This window comes from Bombina bombina, chromosome 7, assembly GCF_027579735.1.
Source record: "Bombina bombina isolate aBomBom1 chromosome 7, aBomBom1.pri, whole genome shotgun sequence".
NCBI lineage: Eukaryota > Metazoa > Chordata > Amphibia > Anura > Bombinatoridae > Bombina > Bombina bombina.
The window spans coordinates 413,572,627-413,589,347 of record NC_069505.1 but is presented as its reverse complement, the minus strand read 5'-3'; the positions used below and the strand labels follow the sequence as shown (position 1 = coordinate 413,589,347).

The 16,721-nt window shown below is 39.4% G+C and overlaps 2 protein-coding genes across 2 annotated transcripts in view; one reads left to right on the top strand and one right to left on the bottom strand.

Moving 5' to 3' along the window:
* TMPRSS6 (transmembrane serine protease 6) overlaps positions 1-16,721 on the top strand; it is a 227,697-nt gene that overhangs the window by 207,091 nt on the left and 3,885 nt on the right. The window contains exons 8-17 of the mRNA XM_053721218.1: positions 7,491-7,627; positions 8,366-8,478; positions 9,510-9,619; positions 9,747-9,889; positions 10,142-10,240; positions 10,443-10,556; positions 11,278-11,394; positions 13,006-13,174; positions 13,351-13,625; positions 15,627-15,763. Coding sequence (XP_053577193.1) covers positions 7,491-7,627; positions 8,366-8,478; positions 9,510-9,619; positions 9,747-9,889; positions 10,142-10,240; positions 10,443-10,556; positions 11,278-11,394; positions 13,006-13,174; positions 13,351-13,625; positions 15,627-15,763 — 1,414 coding nt within the window. The remainder of the gene's footprint in view (positions 1-7,490; positions 7,628-8,365; positions 8,479-9,509; positions 9,620-9,746; positions 9,890-10,141; positions 10,241-10,442; positions 10,557-11,277; positions 11,395-13,005; positions 13,175-13,350; positions 13,626-15,626; positions 15,764-16,721) is intronic.
* Positions 6,713-16,721, bottom strand: part of KCTD17 (potassium channel tetramerization domain containing 17) — a 36,310-nt gene continuing 26,301 nt past the window's right edge. Inside the window, exon 7 of the mRNA XM_053721220.1 lies at positions 6,713-7,614. The gene's annotated coding sequence lies outside the window, so the exon portion shown is untranslated. The remainder of the gene's footprint in view (positions 7,615-16,721) is intronic.

Here is a 16,721-nt window from a genome sequence, read left to right as displayed (position 1 = left end):
TGCGGCCAAGCCCCGCCTCCAACATCGTAATAGTTTTACTATGTGATGTTCAAATTTATTATGTTGATCTTCTAGATCAGATATTCGATTCTCGGCCTCGTCTAACCTAGTAGCAAACTGTCTGACTTCCGTTGTTAAATTACCTATTTCATGTCGAATCTCTAATTTAATAGATTCTAATTGAGGAGTTAAGAGCTTTGAAACCTCAGCTGCAAAATCCGCCATATTGATATTCATGGAGTTCACTATCCCTTTATCAGGGGGGGCCTCTATGCTGGAATCAGGGTTTCTATTAATCCCTTTTTTCTCCCTTTGTTTCGGTGACAATTTTGGGGATGAACTTTTGTTAAGTACAAATTTATCCATACGTCTATAATTATTGAAGTATGTCTGTGTAAATTCTCGTTATAGCTTATCTTTCCTATTATACTCCCTTCCTATCTCCTTCCTCCCTTCCTCTTCTGTCTATTCCTCTAACTTTCTTGTGTAAACTAAAGTGCTTTAAAAGGGTCGTGAAAAAGACTATACGTGTAAGTTACATACGCTTAAACCTAGTGAATCTAACCAATTCAAATTCTTAAATTGCGCAACATTTCTTGCGCAAGATGTGTATTTATTTTGAGATATAGATCAACAATATGTGAGTTATTTTAATACAAAAGAGTGAAAGAGACAGTCTTGCAATACTTTATGCGTGAAGTGACTATATATAATAAATTATATCCCAACAATATGTGAATTGTATTAATGTGAGTAAATAGTGGCCTAATTAAGCATAAACATATGTGTTTGCATGAGAGAACATTCAAGTATTACCCAGGAGAGAAGAGACATACTCATCCCTAAATAGTGAAAAAAATATTACACAAATAGTTATGAATTATATGTTATATAGAAGGAGTAGTCAATTATAGGACGTGGGTATAGTTTAAAAAAAAAAAAAATTTAAAAAATTAGGACAAAAGTTCAAAAATACACTTATTCAGATATATTAGAAGTGCTAATCTAAGTGGTTTGAATTATAAATATTACAACCCGGAGCTCTGATCCAATTTATAAAATACGCTAAGATAGTTTATCTGAAAAAAATAGATTCAAGAGAGCAGAAAACACAAAAGATAAAATAAATTTTTAGAGGTACGCACATTCGTTGTGGCTCCTAAAGTAGCCAGTGTCGTAATCAAAGCTTAAAGGGACAGTCTAGGCCAAAATAAACTTTCATGATTCAGATAGAGCATGTAATTTTAAACAATTTTCCAATTTACTTTTATCACCAATTATGCTTTGTTCTCTTGGTATTCTTAGTTGAAAGCTTAACCTAGGAGGTTCATATGCTAATTTCTTAGACCTTGAAGCCCACCTCTTTCAGATTGCATTTTAACAGTTTTTCACCACTAGAGGGTGTTAGTTCACGTATTTCATATAGATAACACTGTGCTCGTGCACGAGAAGTTATCTGGGAGCAGGCGCTGATTGGCTAAACTGCAAGTCTGTCAAAAGAACTGAAAAAAGGGGCAGTTTGCAGAGGCTTAGATACAAGATAATCACATAGGTTAAAAGTATATTATTATAAATGTATTAGTTATGCAAAACTGGGAAATGGGTAATAAAGGGATTATCTATCTTTTAAAACAATAAAAATTCTGGTGTAGACTGCCCCTTTAAGGGTCTATTATAACACAGTTACAGCCTGCAGCCCTCAAACAATGTAAAAAGAAATAACAATGTTAGAAAATATGTTACAAGCTATGCATTGAAAAAACAATAAAGAACAGATACAAGACTAACTTTATAAATCCTTAGAGACCTTTAAAAGCAAAAAAAGACAAGAAGAGAAGAGAGAGAGAAAAAAGAAAGAAAAAAAAAGGTAGCTATAAACGGTCTAGAACAAAGTCCTGTGATGTTAAAGTTAGCTGGTGATAAGCCAGAAGAATTACATATATTGTATAGGCTTCATCATTCGTATCCAGCTTATTCAATAAAGGGCATCTTTCTCCCCCAAAGAGCTTATATCGTAATGGTTATAGTTAAGTTCACTGCCTTCCCAACCAGAATGTTCCAGGACAATTCGTAATTATATTGGGGAGAAAAGCAGAGGAAACAAAACAGTACAGTACCAGTAATCACCCGACCGGTGATATTATAGAGGATCCTGTGTTTACTCGCTATCCACTAGCTCTGGGCCAAAAAACTGCAATGTGGAGCCAAATAAACCTTTATGTTGCTTCCAGGAGAGGAAAATCTAGCAGACCTCAGAGCCCATCTCAGCGACACGAAACTTGACAACACTTGAGCAGGTCCTCATATCCCGAGCCAGCCTAAACCACTGTATGGCTCACACATGCAAGCCCGTACTAGAAAAAGGCAGCAAATATATAGCGCGGCTGGCTCTTAGATGGCGAGAAACTTTTAGTCGGTAGACTGCCCTCGTACCTCCAACACTACCTCCTCGTTCAGACGGGGATCCACAGATGTGCCGACTTATGTATACCCGCTTCCCATCAAGGCTTCCAACTGTGCCAGGTATCTTCCACGTAGGGCACTTTGAATCATGACCGGATCTCCGCTAGTAGGAGGTGTTCGGCTCCACTACTGTGAATTCGTCTGGCGACTACTCACCGGTGGCACGCCTCTCTACCTGCGACCACAATGCCTGCCAGGAATGACACCTGGCGTCTTTTGCAAGTTAGATAAAGGGTAGGAGGTGCTCTCTCACAGCCCAGCCGGCTCCGAATGGCAGATGCCGCTCCAACACAATGTAGCTTAGAGGATGTTGATATGCTACCGATCCAAGGCAATAATGATAAGCCGTGTCTTTACCTCCAGGCAGCCTTTATTCGTGTATTGAAGCCCGGCAACTTTACGTTTCAGCTTCGAGCCACCACATCTGCAGCGTGCAGGACAGGCTCAATACATCGGGGCCGCTAGAGACATGCGGTTAAATCAGTTAATATGCTCAGGTGTGTTAATAACCAAAGTCTCTGGTAATTCTAGTAATTTGCAGTGCATTAGCCAATATGCACCATTCGGCTATAGTAAGAGACCTTCTTTGCGGGACACTGTTCCCAATACCCAGACCATCCACGGCCAAGGGCGCTGCAATAGGCTGGCCGATGTACAAACTCACATTCGAGCTGCGGAGTCTTAGCAGGAAGCTACCTGCAGCTACCTGTCTGCCCCGCCTACCAGCCGGAAGTCCCCAAGGTGAGCGGGGAGGTTTTAAATATCAGCCCCTAGCAACTTGGTCCCACAGAAAATTCATGTGCATCTGTGAAACAAGTCTGATGTTACCGTGAAGACAGGACACAATGTCATATTGCGCAGCTTGACCTGTCACACCAATATAAACCGTGACTCTAACGTGTAGCAAGCTACTGTTTACTTGTGATGGGTAAAGCTGCGCAATACGCCCCCTTCCGTTATTGTCCTGGTGCAGAAACATTACATAGCCGGTTCTGATCAGCCCCAGACTCCAGTTGTATGTACACAAACATTAGTTTAGCTTCAAAATCAAAATAAACTTTACTTGACCTTTCTTCATGCAAACATTATTTTACCAATTGTCAGTGCTATTTCCTAGGAGTAATAGACATTTTTTATTATTTACTGTTACATTAATATTGTGACTTCATTCTTTTATGGAATCACAACCAGCACATTTAGATTTCAGTCTTTATTCATCATGATAACAAACGGTATAGACATGAATCCTAATAGCCCAATCCTCTGTCTCTCAAGTTGTATAACTAGTCACAAAAAGTCATCATCTACCAAGCATTAGTCAGTTAGTCTACCTGATTATCTAAACTAGCATCTATCTATCTAGTTGTTAATCTGTCTGTTTATCTATATGCCTGTCTCCCTATCTGTCTGTTTACTGTATCTATCTATATCTGTTTGCCTATATCTATCATCTATCTATCTATATATATATCTGTCTGTCTGTCTATCTATCAGCCTATATCTATCTTTCTATTTGTTTATCTGTCTATCTATATGTCTGTCTCCATCTGTCTGTTTGTTTATCTATCTATTTCTTTCTTTCTGTCTCTATCTATCGTCCATCTATCTATCTATCATATAGATCATCCATCTATCTATCTTTCTGTTTATTTGTCTATCTTTCTGTCTGTTTATCTGTCTGTCGTTATCTATCATCTATTTGTCTATTTATCTATCTTTATCTGTCTATCTATATTTCTGTCTACCTATCCATCTGTCTGTCTATCTATCATCAATCTATTTTGCTATCTATCTGCCTGCCTGGATGTCTGTCTGTCTATCTATCTATCTCGCTGTCTGTTAGAACCTATAAATGTGTTTCATCTATATTACTTTATATAAGTGGGAAAGTGGTCAGTAGAAGCCAGGGCATTGAAAACAAATGACTAAACCTTTGCTTTAACACATAAGGCAAGATTACAAGTGGAGAGCTACAATTTTAGCGCTGTTGAGTGGTAACTGCACTCAAGGTAAATCAAAAGGGCTCATATGTTTGCACTGGTATTACAAGCTGAAAGTAAAAAGTTATCACTCAAGAGAAAGGCTCAGGTGTGCTAACAATTGGGGGCTGGATAGACCACGCTAACTCCCTTTCCCTTAAACTTCTATGGGACACTCTGCAAAAGCCTTTTCTGTTTTTCACTCGAGCACTAACCTGAACGTGCATTAGGATAACGGCTCTAAAGGTGCGTCAGGAATACTTCAAATACTTATGTTCTTCACTTACAAGAAAAACATTTTTATTTTAAATACATACATCTAAATTCATCTGTATATTTTGTAATATATATCTATGTATTTATATGAATGAATGGATAGATAGATATAGATAGAGATATTTAAAACATTTTCTTTTAAGTGAAGAATATAAAAATTTCAACTATTTCTAACAAAAAACATATTCAAGTTGTTAAAAATTGATATAAGATCTGTCAAGGTGTTAGACTGGTGTGTGTGTATATATATATATATATATATATATATATATATGTTTGCACATACATATTTACACATATAAACGCATAAATACACATACACACACACACACACACACACACACATATATATATATATATATATATATATATATATATATATATATATATATATATATATATATATATATATATATATATATATATATATATAAACAGTATGTCACAAAGGTGAGTACACCCCTCACATTTTTGTAAATATTTTATTATATATTTTCATGTGACAACACTGAAGAAATGACACTTTGCTACAATGTAAAGTAGTGAGTGTACAGCCTGTATAACAGTGTAAATTTTCTGTCCCCTTAAAATAACTCAACACACAGCCATTAATGTCTAAACCGTTGGCAACAAAAGTGAGTACACCCCTAAGTGGAAATGTCCAAATTGGGCCCAAAGAGTCAATATTTTGTGTGGCCACTATTATTTTCCAGCATTGCCTTAACCCTCTTGGGCATGGAGTTCACCAGAGCTTCACAGGTTGCCACTGGAGTCCTCTTCCACTCCTCCATGATGACATCACGGAGCTGGTGGATGTTAGAGACCTTGCGCTCCCCCACCTTCCATTTGAGGATGTCCCACAGATGCTCAATAGAGTTTATGTCTGGAGACATGTTTGGCCAGTCCATCACCTTTACCCTCAGCTTCTTTAGCAAGGCAGTGGTCGTCTCGGAGGTGTGTTTGGGGTCGTTATGTTGGAATACTGCCCTGCGGCCCAGTTTCCAAAGGGAGGTGATCATACTCTGCTTCAGTATGTCACAGTATATATTGGCATCCATGGTTCCCTCAATGAACTTTAGCTCCCCAGTGCCAGCAGGCCCAGACCATGACACTACCACCACCATGCTTGACTGTAGGCAAGACAATCTTGTCTTTGTACTCCTCACCTGGTTGCCGCCACACACGCTTGACACCATCTGAACCAAATAAGTTTATCTTAGTCTCATCGGACCACAGGACATGGTTCCAGTAATCCATGTCCTTAGTCTGCTTGTATTCGGCAAACTGTTTGCGGGCTTTCTTGTGCATCATCTTTAGAAGAGGCTTCCTTCTGGGATAACAGCCATGTAGACCAATTTGATGCAATGTGCTGCGTATGGTCTGAGCACTGAAAGGCTGACCCCCACCCATCCTCTGCAGCAATACTGGCAGCACTCATATGTCTATTTCCCAAAGACAACCTCTGGATATGACGCTGAGCACGTGCACTTAACTTCTTTGGTTGACCATGGCAAGGCCTGTTCTGAGTGGAACCTGTCCTGTGAAACCGCTGTATGGTCTTGCCCACCATGCTGCAGCTCAGTTTCAGGGTCTTGGCAATCTTCTTATAGCCTAGGCCCTAGGCCATCTTCATGTAGAGCAACAATTCTTTTTTTCAGATCCTCAGGGAGTTTTTTACCATGAGGTGCGATGTTGAACTTCCAGTGACCAGTATGAGAGAGTGTGAGAGCGATAACACCAAATTGAACACACCTGCTCCCTATTCACACCTGAGACCTTGTAACACTAACAAGTCACATGACACCAGGGAGGGAAATGGCTAATTGGGCCCAATTTGGACATTTCCACTTAGGGGTGTACTCACTTTTGTTGCCAACGGTTTAGACATTAATGGCTGTGTGTTGAGTTATTTTGAGGGGACAGCAAATTTACACCATTATACAGGCTGTACACTCACTACTTTACATTGTAGCAAAGTGTAATTTCTTCAGTATTGTCACATGAAAAGATATAATAAAATATTTACATAAATGTGAGGGGTGTACTCACTTTTGTGAGATACTGTATATAAATACACATGCATACATTCACACTTTCAAATATAAACACACATGTACTTTTGAGTCAAACACTGTGACATATCTCTTTTAAACCCTTTATAAACATTTATTTCGATAATAAACTAATAGTTTATACTAAATATGTTTATATGTAAGTATAATATTTTTTTAAATATGGTTTACATGTGTTTTTTGAAACTTTTATTCTAGCCCAAACACTTTACTTTAGATCTCATGTTGTGCTAGATTTTCCAGTGCTATTCTGGTTGCGCTCCAGCACAAGCCATAACTTTCCACTTGTAATATGACCGATATTTAGCAAGGTCGCAAAATCCGTTGAAAGTATAGGGTATGCTAAAGGCATGACGGCCGCGCTAAACCATCTATGGCAATTCAGTTTTACCAGGGACTTGTAATATCAATTTGTGCGCTAATTTTAGCAAGGTGAATTGATATTGATAGAGCACCTTGCGCTATTAATAACGCTTCACTTGTTATCTGGGCCATAGCATGGTATTTTTATAGCCTGATACCCCTAACTACTGGCTAATATCATCATTAACACTATGCATTATGGGCCATGGCATATGAACTTGTTTTGCAATTTTATGCTGGAGATTAGAGTATCTGGAACAAGTACAAATAACTCTTCACAAACATTGTGTCTTCCTTAGTTCTTTGCAGCCATATTTTGTTTTCTCTCATTGCCCAGACATTACGGATGCAGTCGCCAGGAACCTGTGTCGGAGGTCCTCTCCTCTGGCAGTTCAATGCTGGTTGTCTGGAAGCAGGGACTGTACAGTTACTATGACCCGTTCATACTCACAGCGCAGACCCTACCAATTCAAGGTGAGATGGAGAAAGGGAGGGTTTAGTGAATAGATGCTAGCACAGAAATACAGATGATGTGAATGCTCTGAAATGATACAAACATTTGTTTTATTAACTTCCTTTTGGGTGAAGAAACTAAATAGATATGGAAATCGTGTACATACAAACAACAGTAATAAAACAGTACAGGTAGCCCTCAGTTTACGCCGGGGTTAGGTTTTCTGCAAACAGTTCTTTCTATGCATTCCAATCTGGACTGATTTATAGACAGGAAGATCTTGTTCCTTTGAAATCTGCTCGATAGCTCTGGTCTGGTTAAACTGATTAATTTCAGTTTGATTGGCTTGCATATCTTTGCTGCAACACAAGCAGACAGCTCCACCTACTGGCTTTTTTAATCAATGCACTGCTTCTCAATGTTTTTCAATACCAGTCACATGACTGAAAAAAAAGGTTGTTATTCTGAAACGGTGCAAATTGAACCGTTGTAAACCGAGTGCCACCTGTACACTATATACACACAATATAGTGTGCCTGAGGCAGAGCAATACACATTTTGGGGGTTTAATGTAACATTTAAGTGCATTTTAGAAAGTCAAAAGGGAAGGGATAATGGGGGCTATAGGATAGGAAGAGTAAGCATGATAGATGGGTACTGCATGAAATAGTTTGATTTTGGTTAAGGAACGAGACAGCAGATATAATAAGCACATGCCCAGGACACAGAGGTGTTAATACTCTTTTTTTTGGTGACAGACTGTAGAGAGGGGATATCTCTTAAGCCAGGACTGCAAATCCAGGGGCAGATCAGAACTCCCTATTACCCCAGCTATTACCCACCCAAACTTCACTGCACCTGGAACATAACAGTAAGTGGCTTCTCAGGGACATCAAGGGGTGAGTAGCTCAACCTAAAGAAATATGAACCATCAGCCGTAAACACTCGCTATTGTGACAATACAGAAGTATCACTTACTCCCTCTAGTACCAATAAAGAAGTAGCATACTGACAAGCTCCCTCTTGTGGCAATATTGAAGTAGTACATTGAGACGCTCCCTCTAGTGGCAATATTGAAATAGTGCATTGAAAAGCTGCAGTAGATGTATCACACTGAGAAGCTCCCTCTAGTGGAATATATTAGTATTATCCATAAAGGGACATGAGACCCCAAAAACTTTTCTTTCTTGATTCAGATAGAGCAAACTATTTTAAATGGCATTACAGTTTACTTATATTATCTAACTTGCTTCATTCTCTCACTAGAATTGTGTTGAAAAGCATACCAAGGTAGCCTTGGGAGCAGCAATGCACTGCTGGAGCTAGCTGCTTATTGGTGGTTTATCTGTGTTCAGCTAGGTACCGGTAGTGCATTGAAGTTTTTTATACAAAGGATACCAAGTTAATGAAGCAATTTGCCAATAGAAGTCAATTGGAAATTTGTTTTAAGTTCCAGCTTGTGACTTTACAGATGAATCACTCTTAGAAGCTCCCTCCAGGCAATATAAAAGAATTACACTGAATTACACATTAAAGTGCTCCCTCTAGTGACAGAATCGATGTATAGCAAGATCAGAAATTCCTTATCCCTTTTTTTGCAGGATAAAGATATATTATTATTATTATTATTATTATTATCGTTTATTTGTATAGCGCCGCCAAATTCCGTAGCGCTGGCATATCACTATGAGAGCTATTTATAGTGTTTAGACAAAGGTTTAACAGTAGAAAGAGCTGAAGCAGTCAGCAGAAGTATGAGGAAGACTGCAGTATAATTATATTAGTGCAGGGGTCTGTATCTGGTACATGATAGAAATATTGCTACACTGAGAGGACTTGACACCTTTAGGTATCTGTCTTGTAGTTCCCATATGGAGCTGTTGAGATATTCTCTGATGGCAGGTTCCCTCCTTTGAGTATGGGGTGGTTCTCCGGTTTGAAGGCTACATGCTGACCAGGCGCTACACGTATGCACCGTGCACACAGGGAGAATGGCACATCCAGAACAGAAGGTAACAAATATCTGTAGCTTTTGTATCTGATAAGATATGTACAATTCTAAGAACTGTACATTTCAATAGAATAATACTGAATCTATAAAGGGAAATATGCTATATATGTTAACTTTGTTGTTCCCAGGATGTGTGGTCTGAGAGTTCTCCAGTCCTACGCTGAGAGAGTAACTCCCTCCGCGGGCAATGTCACCATATCATTCACCTGCCCCAGTACCCTCACTGGACCAGGGGTGCAGGCCTCGTACAGCCTCTTCAACATATCAGATCGTGAGTTACCAAAAGGGTGGGATACTTGCTATCCAGTCAAGGTCTCAACCCTAATATAGATCTGCAAATTACATTGACAAAAAAACTAAGTGGCACAATGATAATTCAATTTCAATTACTAGTTAGCTAAGAATACGTATATTATATATATTACATCAGTAGTAAATCCCAGAGTACTCCAGCTGTATCCACTGTATTGCCCATGATTAATAATATCTGTTTTTGTCCATCTACCTATAACTCTTTCTACAGCTTGTCCAGGGCAGTTCCTGTGTGCACTGAATGGTCTATGTGTCCCTATTTGTGATGGTGTGAAGGATTGCTCCAACGAATTAGATGAAAGGAACTGTGGTAAGTGTGAGAACTACCAGTTCCCTCACAATAAATGTTCTGGTCACAACATGCGATAAAAAGCCCTCTCACTACCAAGGAATAAGCTTATGTATCAGTGCTTGTCCATCTGTCTCTCACTAGAACTGCCCCATTACTGAGTGAAGTGCTGTCATTTCCTACCTTAGTATTCATTCTTTATTCATGCTATAATGGTGTTTAGTGTGCCCAGCCCAGTATCAGTGCTCTGAGGTTGGCTCGTGTGTGGACATCAAGCAAGTCTGTAATGGCAAGGAGGATTGTATTAATGGAACAGATGAGGAGAAATGTCAGCAAGGTACTCCCTCTACTTCTTTATCCTTTTCCCATCTTTGTTTTCTTTATGCCTCTTGTACCACCACCATTGTGCTTTGTGACTTTCATCTCTTCAGTTCCATCTTTATTTTGTATAGTTTACAGCATAGTGCTCTTCAATCTCTTCTGCATCTCTCGTTACTCATCCATCGTTTTTTATCTCCGTTAATTGTATCCTATTCTTCTACTTGGTATTTTGATACCTTTCATTTCTCATCCTATTCGATATTTCTACCTTTATTTAGTTTATCTTAATGTGTCCTTTGTTCCTTCTCAATCATCAACGATCATCATCTTCTAACCAAGGATTTACTCCTCTTCCAATAACTTCTTCTTCAGATATCTCTGTTCTCCAGTATCTGTGAATAACTAATCATTAGTTAAATCTTCTGCCACTTTCCTCTTTGCTTTTGTTCTTATACCAATCTTTTCTTTACATTCTGCCTTTAATACATTCACCTTGTACTCTACTCTTTCTTTGTGATGTGGTCCTCGGGAATAACAGGTCTTTTCTATCTGCTTCTTTTGTTTGTTTTCTTCACGCTTTGATTTTCAATAATATTTCAGGTTTTTTACGTTTCCAAATTTATAGTTTCTTTAAATCTCTGTTTATCTTATTTCATCTCTTCTGCACTTACTACAAAAATGTCCCTCTTTCACTTGCTCTAAGTCTTGTCACTTTTATTTTTGTCCAATTTGAACAGCCATTACCTGTGGTCCATTCACTTATAAATGTGAAGATGGGAACTGTGTGAAGAAGCCCAACCCTGAATGTGACTCCATAGATGACTGTGCAGATGGCTCTGATGAAAAAGGCTGCAGTAAGAGTTACTGGAGGCTTGCGGAAAGCGGTCAGAGGGAAGGGGAGGTAGAGGGATGTATAGCTGGGAAGTAACAATCTGACTGGACACTGCTGACGGGCAACTGTTACGGTACCAACAGTGTACCAAGGGTTAGTACCAGGGAACAATGTCCTGCATACAGAATCAGCACTTCACAACCTCGATCAGTTTCCCTGCAAACATGAGACCAAGCTCCACATTTCAGGTTTAAAACAGAATAACTACTTTATTTGAAGGCAGCACACAGATTTATACACCCTGGCTTCAGGTTACAGAGGGCATTGGTTTAACAGTAAAGCAAACATATGAACAATGCATCAAACCTCTAACAATTGTCTATTCACAGGTAAAACAGATTAACATATTAAGTACTCAGACAATCTGATATTGGCCAGTCTAGTTAACATAATCACACAAGGACACAATCAGTTTACCCAGACAGACTCCTGAGACACAATCAGATCTGAAACATACATAGAATACATCTTATTAGAGAATATAGGAACAGTTCTTATTAGCTATAAAGTCTTTTATGCCCACTTGGCTTATAGAGTCACAATTGCTCCCAAAAGGTGTACTCACACCCTGTACCCATCCTGTATTTATGGATACAGGGTGACATAGACATAAGACAGAGTTATGAAAGTACATGGGGTGTCCAGCATATAAAATTCCATATTTCCATGCAGTCTCTGGGTATCCTTAAGCCCATGTACCTCCAGCCCAAAGAATGTTCCATAACAGGCCCTCCAATGTACAGTGGCGAGATTGGTTTCGTCACAGCAACTAATTAGACATTGCTGGTGGGCGACTGATTAGACACTGCTGAAGGGCGACTGATTAGACACTGCTGGTGGGCGACTGAGTAGACACCGCTGGCGAGCGACTGATTAGACACTGCTGGCTGGCGACTGATTAGACACTGCTGGCAGGCGACTGATTAGACACTGCTGGCGGGCTACTGATTGCTGGCAAGCGACTGAGAAGACACCGCTGGCGAGCGACTGGTTAGACACTGCTTGTGGGCGACTGATTAGACACTGCTGACGGGTGGGTTATTAGACATTGCTGATGGGCGACTGATTAGACACTGCTGGTGGGCTACTGATTGCTGGTGGGCGACTGATTAGACACTACTGGCGGGCGACTGATTAGACACTGCTGGTGGGCGACTGATTAGACACTGCTGACAGGCGATCAGCCAATGTGCATTAACAAGAAGTAACTATTAGCCAATGTGAATTAATAGGAAATACAAGACTTAAAGCTCTGGATAACAGCATTTACAATATATGTTTAAGACAAACAATATAACATATTTAAATGCTGAAGGGACAGTAAACACTTCTTGTTTTCGTGTAAAAATTTGTGCTTTGTGCCACGCTCCCTAGAGAAACAGAAAAGCTAATTCTGTAACCTACAAATCAAACAGCTGATTTAGACGATTAGTGGTGTCTGACAATTGTTTTACACAAAAGCAAGAGGTCTTTAAGAATACAGTTATAAAACATTAGACAGCACATTTAGGAGTTGGAGTACACTTGCAACAAAAACCGCTATAAGAATTGACTCTCTTGTGATCCATTACAGACTGTGGTTTGAAACCACCTGGGAGTCGTCTGGTTGGGGGGACGGATTGTCTTGATGGAGAGTGGCCATGGCAGGCCAGCCTACAGGTGCGAGGAGAACACTTGTGCGGAGGAACCCTGGTGTCTGATAGGTGGATCCTGTCGGCAGCACATTGCTTTAACTCAGAGCGGTAATGTGAGAAAAGAAGGAAAAAAAGAGAATAGGCCTTGGAAAAATGTTCATTGCCTATTCCAACTCAGTACTGTGTCACTATGTGGGCACATTTTTTTCTTTTAATTTAGATATTCATTATTTAGACATCTCACTACCTTTATATTAATCAATATTATATCCCTCACTCCTCAGATACTCTTCTCCCGATGTCTGGACAGTCTACCTGGGTAAGTTACGCCAAAGCCGAAGCAGCCAAAAAGAACTTTCCTTCAAGGTGAAGAGGCTGGTCATCCATCCTTTTAATGATGAAGACACACATGACTATGACGTAGCCCTCCTTCTTCTCGACCACTCAGTACCACAAACAGCTAAACATATCCAACCCATATGTCTGCCTGCCAGCACTCACCATTTTGCCACTGGTTCCACTTGCTGGGTGACCGGCTGGGGGGCCATAAAAGAAGATGGTAAGGGTTTCTCTTATTCATTACTAAGCAGTGAGGTTCTTAGTATTCTTGGGAATAACTGTTAACTTCTGCAATTAAAAGTAGCTCATATAAAATAATTTGATTTACTTATTTAGAATTATTTTACAGACACAGACGGTATTTTTTAAGGTTCAGGTCTAAATTAAAAATAATGAGTTAAGTTAAGATACCATCATGGTGAAACTTCTTCTAAGTGTGATATAATCTAATTATAAACCAATAATAATTTAAATCAGTCCTAGTAACTTTAGTTTCTAAATTATGCAGTGTTATTATTTATGCCAATGTATGCTAGTGAGCAAGGTCAAAAAAGATGGCAACCCTATTTAGCATTGTCCATATCACTAACCAGCAAGAGAAAAATAGTTATAGAAACAGAGTAGACAAAGATGATATAATAACCAAAGGTGATCGAAATGTGATCAATCGAAAGATCAACAGTAAACAACAGGAGAATAAACACACTATGAATGTGGTATCCACTTAAATTATTATTATTATTCTTTATTTATAAAGCACCAACAGATTCCGCAGCGCTGTCCATGGGTACAAAAATATAAGTACAATACAATATAAAAGACACAAGACAAAGTTTAACAAACAAATACAGGGGGAATTGAGGGCCCTGTTCCCATGGGAACTTACAATCTAGATGGGTAGGAGGGTGAGAAACAGGAGGTGGGGACTGCAAAGGTTAGAATGTTGTTAGTGTGGAGTTAGATGAGGGCAGCAATTAGGCAAGTGGAATTCATTTGTTACTGATTTGGAGATAGGCTTCCATGAACAGAAAGGTCTTTAGGGAGCGTTTAAAGAAGGAAAGGTTAGGGGAGAATCTGACAGCTCTAGGAAGTGCATTCCAGATGGTTGTTGCCGCATGAAAGAAGTCCTGTAGTCTAGAATGGGAGGAGGTGATGGTAGAAGATGCAAGGCGTAGGTCATTGTTGGATCTTAGGGGGCGGGCTGGAGTATATTTGTTGATGAGTGAAGACAGGTAGGGGAGGGGCTGCGTTGGTAAAGGCTTTGTAGGTCAGGATGAGAATTTTGAATTTAATTCTGCTGTGGATGGGGAGCCAGTGAAGGGACTCTTAGAGAGGTGCAGCAGATACAGAGCGTCGGGAGAGGTGGATTAGCCTAGCAGAGGCATTTAGGATGGATTGAAGGGGGGAGAGAGGGAGCCCAGTTAGTAGGTTATGTAGGTGATGTGAGAAAGGACAGAAGGAGAGAGTGAAGGGGTGGATAGGTAGATCTGAGTATCATCAGCATAGAGGTGGTAGTTGAAGCCATAGCTACTGATAAGTTTACCCAGTGAGGATGTATAAATAGAGAAGAGTAGAGGACCCAGAACAGACCCTTAAGGTACTCCAACAGACAGAGGCAATGGAGAGGAGTCGTCGTCAACAAAGGAGACAGAAAAGGACCTATTAGATAGATAAGAGTGGATCCAGGAAAGGGCAGTGTCAGAGAGCCCAAGGGAGCTGAGAGTCCGTAGGAGAAGGGGATGGTCAACGGTGTTAAAGGCAGCAGACAGATCAAGTAAGATAAATAAAAAAGCAGCAAAGGCAGCAGACAGATCAAGTAAATGCAGAAAAGGGGAGAATAATTTCTATTAGGTAAACTACCCAACCTCCCCATTGTCTACAAATACAGTAACTGGATGTAACATGCTATTTAGTCAGCCATTTTTTCCAGCTGTTTTGTATATATGGATAAAGTCTGGCTGTAATAATGTTTATTAAATCACTTTAAATAAAACAGTGGTATAAGAGTGCCCTTGCACCACTTTTTTATTTTATTGTTATATTTTATATCTATAGGAAGGAGATATTTTGGGAGAGGCAGTGAGTCAGGAGTATTGTGCAACACTCACTTATAAAATCACTTCTAAAGTATTTATTAGACAATATGCCTCTAGGGATAACTAAATCTTCTGGGGATTTGACCACACACTTATGTCTTTATAACAAACTTTATTAAATTTAGGTCCCAACAGTGAATTTCTTAAGAAGGTGGATGTTAAACTGATGGCTCAGGATTTGTGTTCTGAGATTTATCGATATCAGATATCTCCCAGAATGCTCTGCGCTGGTTACAATGATGGAAGCAAGGATGCGTGTCAGGTGAGCAACCAAAATGTCTCCTTACTGTGTGCCATGTTACAGAATTACTACGTGGCTATCTCAGTAATGAAATGACTTAGTATAAGTGAAGGGGACAAATAACCACGGCATTAGTGATAGGTAATCAAAGGAACCCCAAAAGCTTATGCTAACCTAACTCACTTTCTGGTTAAAGGGATGTGAAACCCAAATGTTTTCTTTCATGATTCAGATAGAGCAGCAATTTTAAGAAATTTTCTAATTTACTTCTATTATCAAATTTTATTCATTCTCTTGGTATCTTTTGTTGAAAAGCAGGGACATAAACTCAGTAGCGTGCACATGCCGGAGCACTAAATGGCAGCAGTTTTGCTAGAATGATATCTATTTTCAAGAGCACTAGGTGGCAGCACTATTTCCTGCTATGTAGTGCTGCAGACTCCTACCCAGGTATCTCTTCAACAAAGAAGACCATAGGAACAAAGCAAATTTGATAATAAAAGTAAATTGGAAACTTCTTTAAAATTGTGTCTGAATCACAAAATACATTTTGGGGTTTTATATCCCTTTAATCACAGACTCAAAAAACAATCTCAAAACACACAAGAACTCAGTAAAGAATCTTAATATATATCCCTTTAATTAGACTGTTCAGTATTAATATAATATAGACCCATTTTATAGAACCATTATATAGACCCATCATATAGACCCATCACATAGACCCATCATATAGACCCATCATATAGACCCATCATATAGACCCATCATATAGACCCATCATATAGACCCATCATATAGACCCATCATATAGACCCATCACATAGACCCATCATATAGACCCATCACATAGACCCATCACATAGACCCATCATATAGACCCATCATATAGACCCATCATATAGACCCATCATATAGACCCATCATATAGACCCATCATATAGACCCATCACATAGACCCATCATATAGACCCATCAT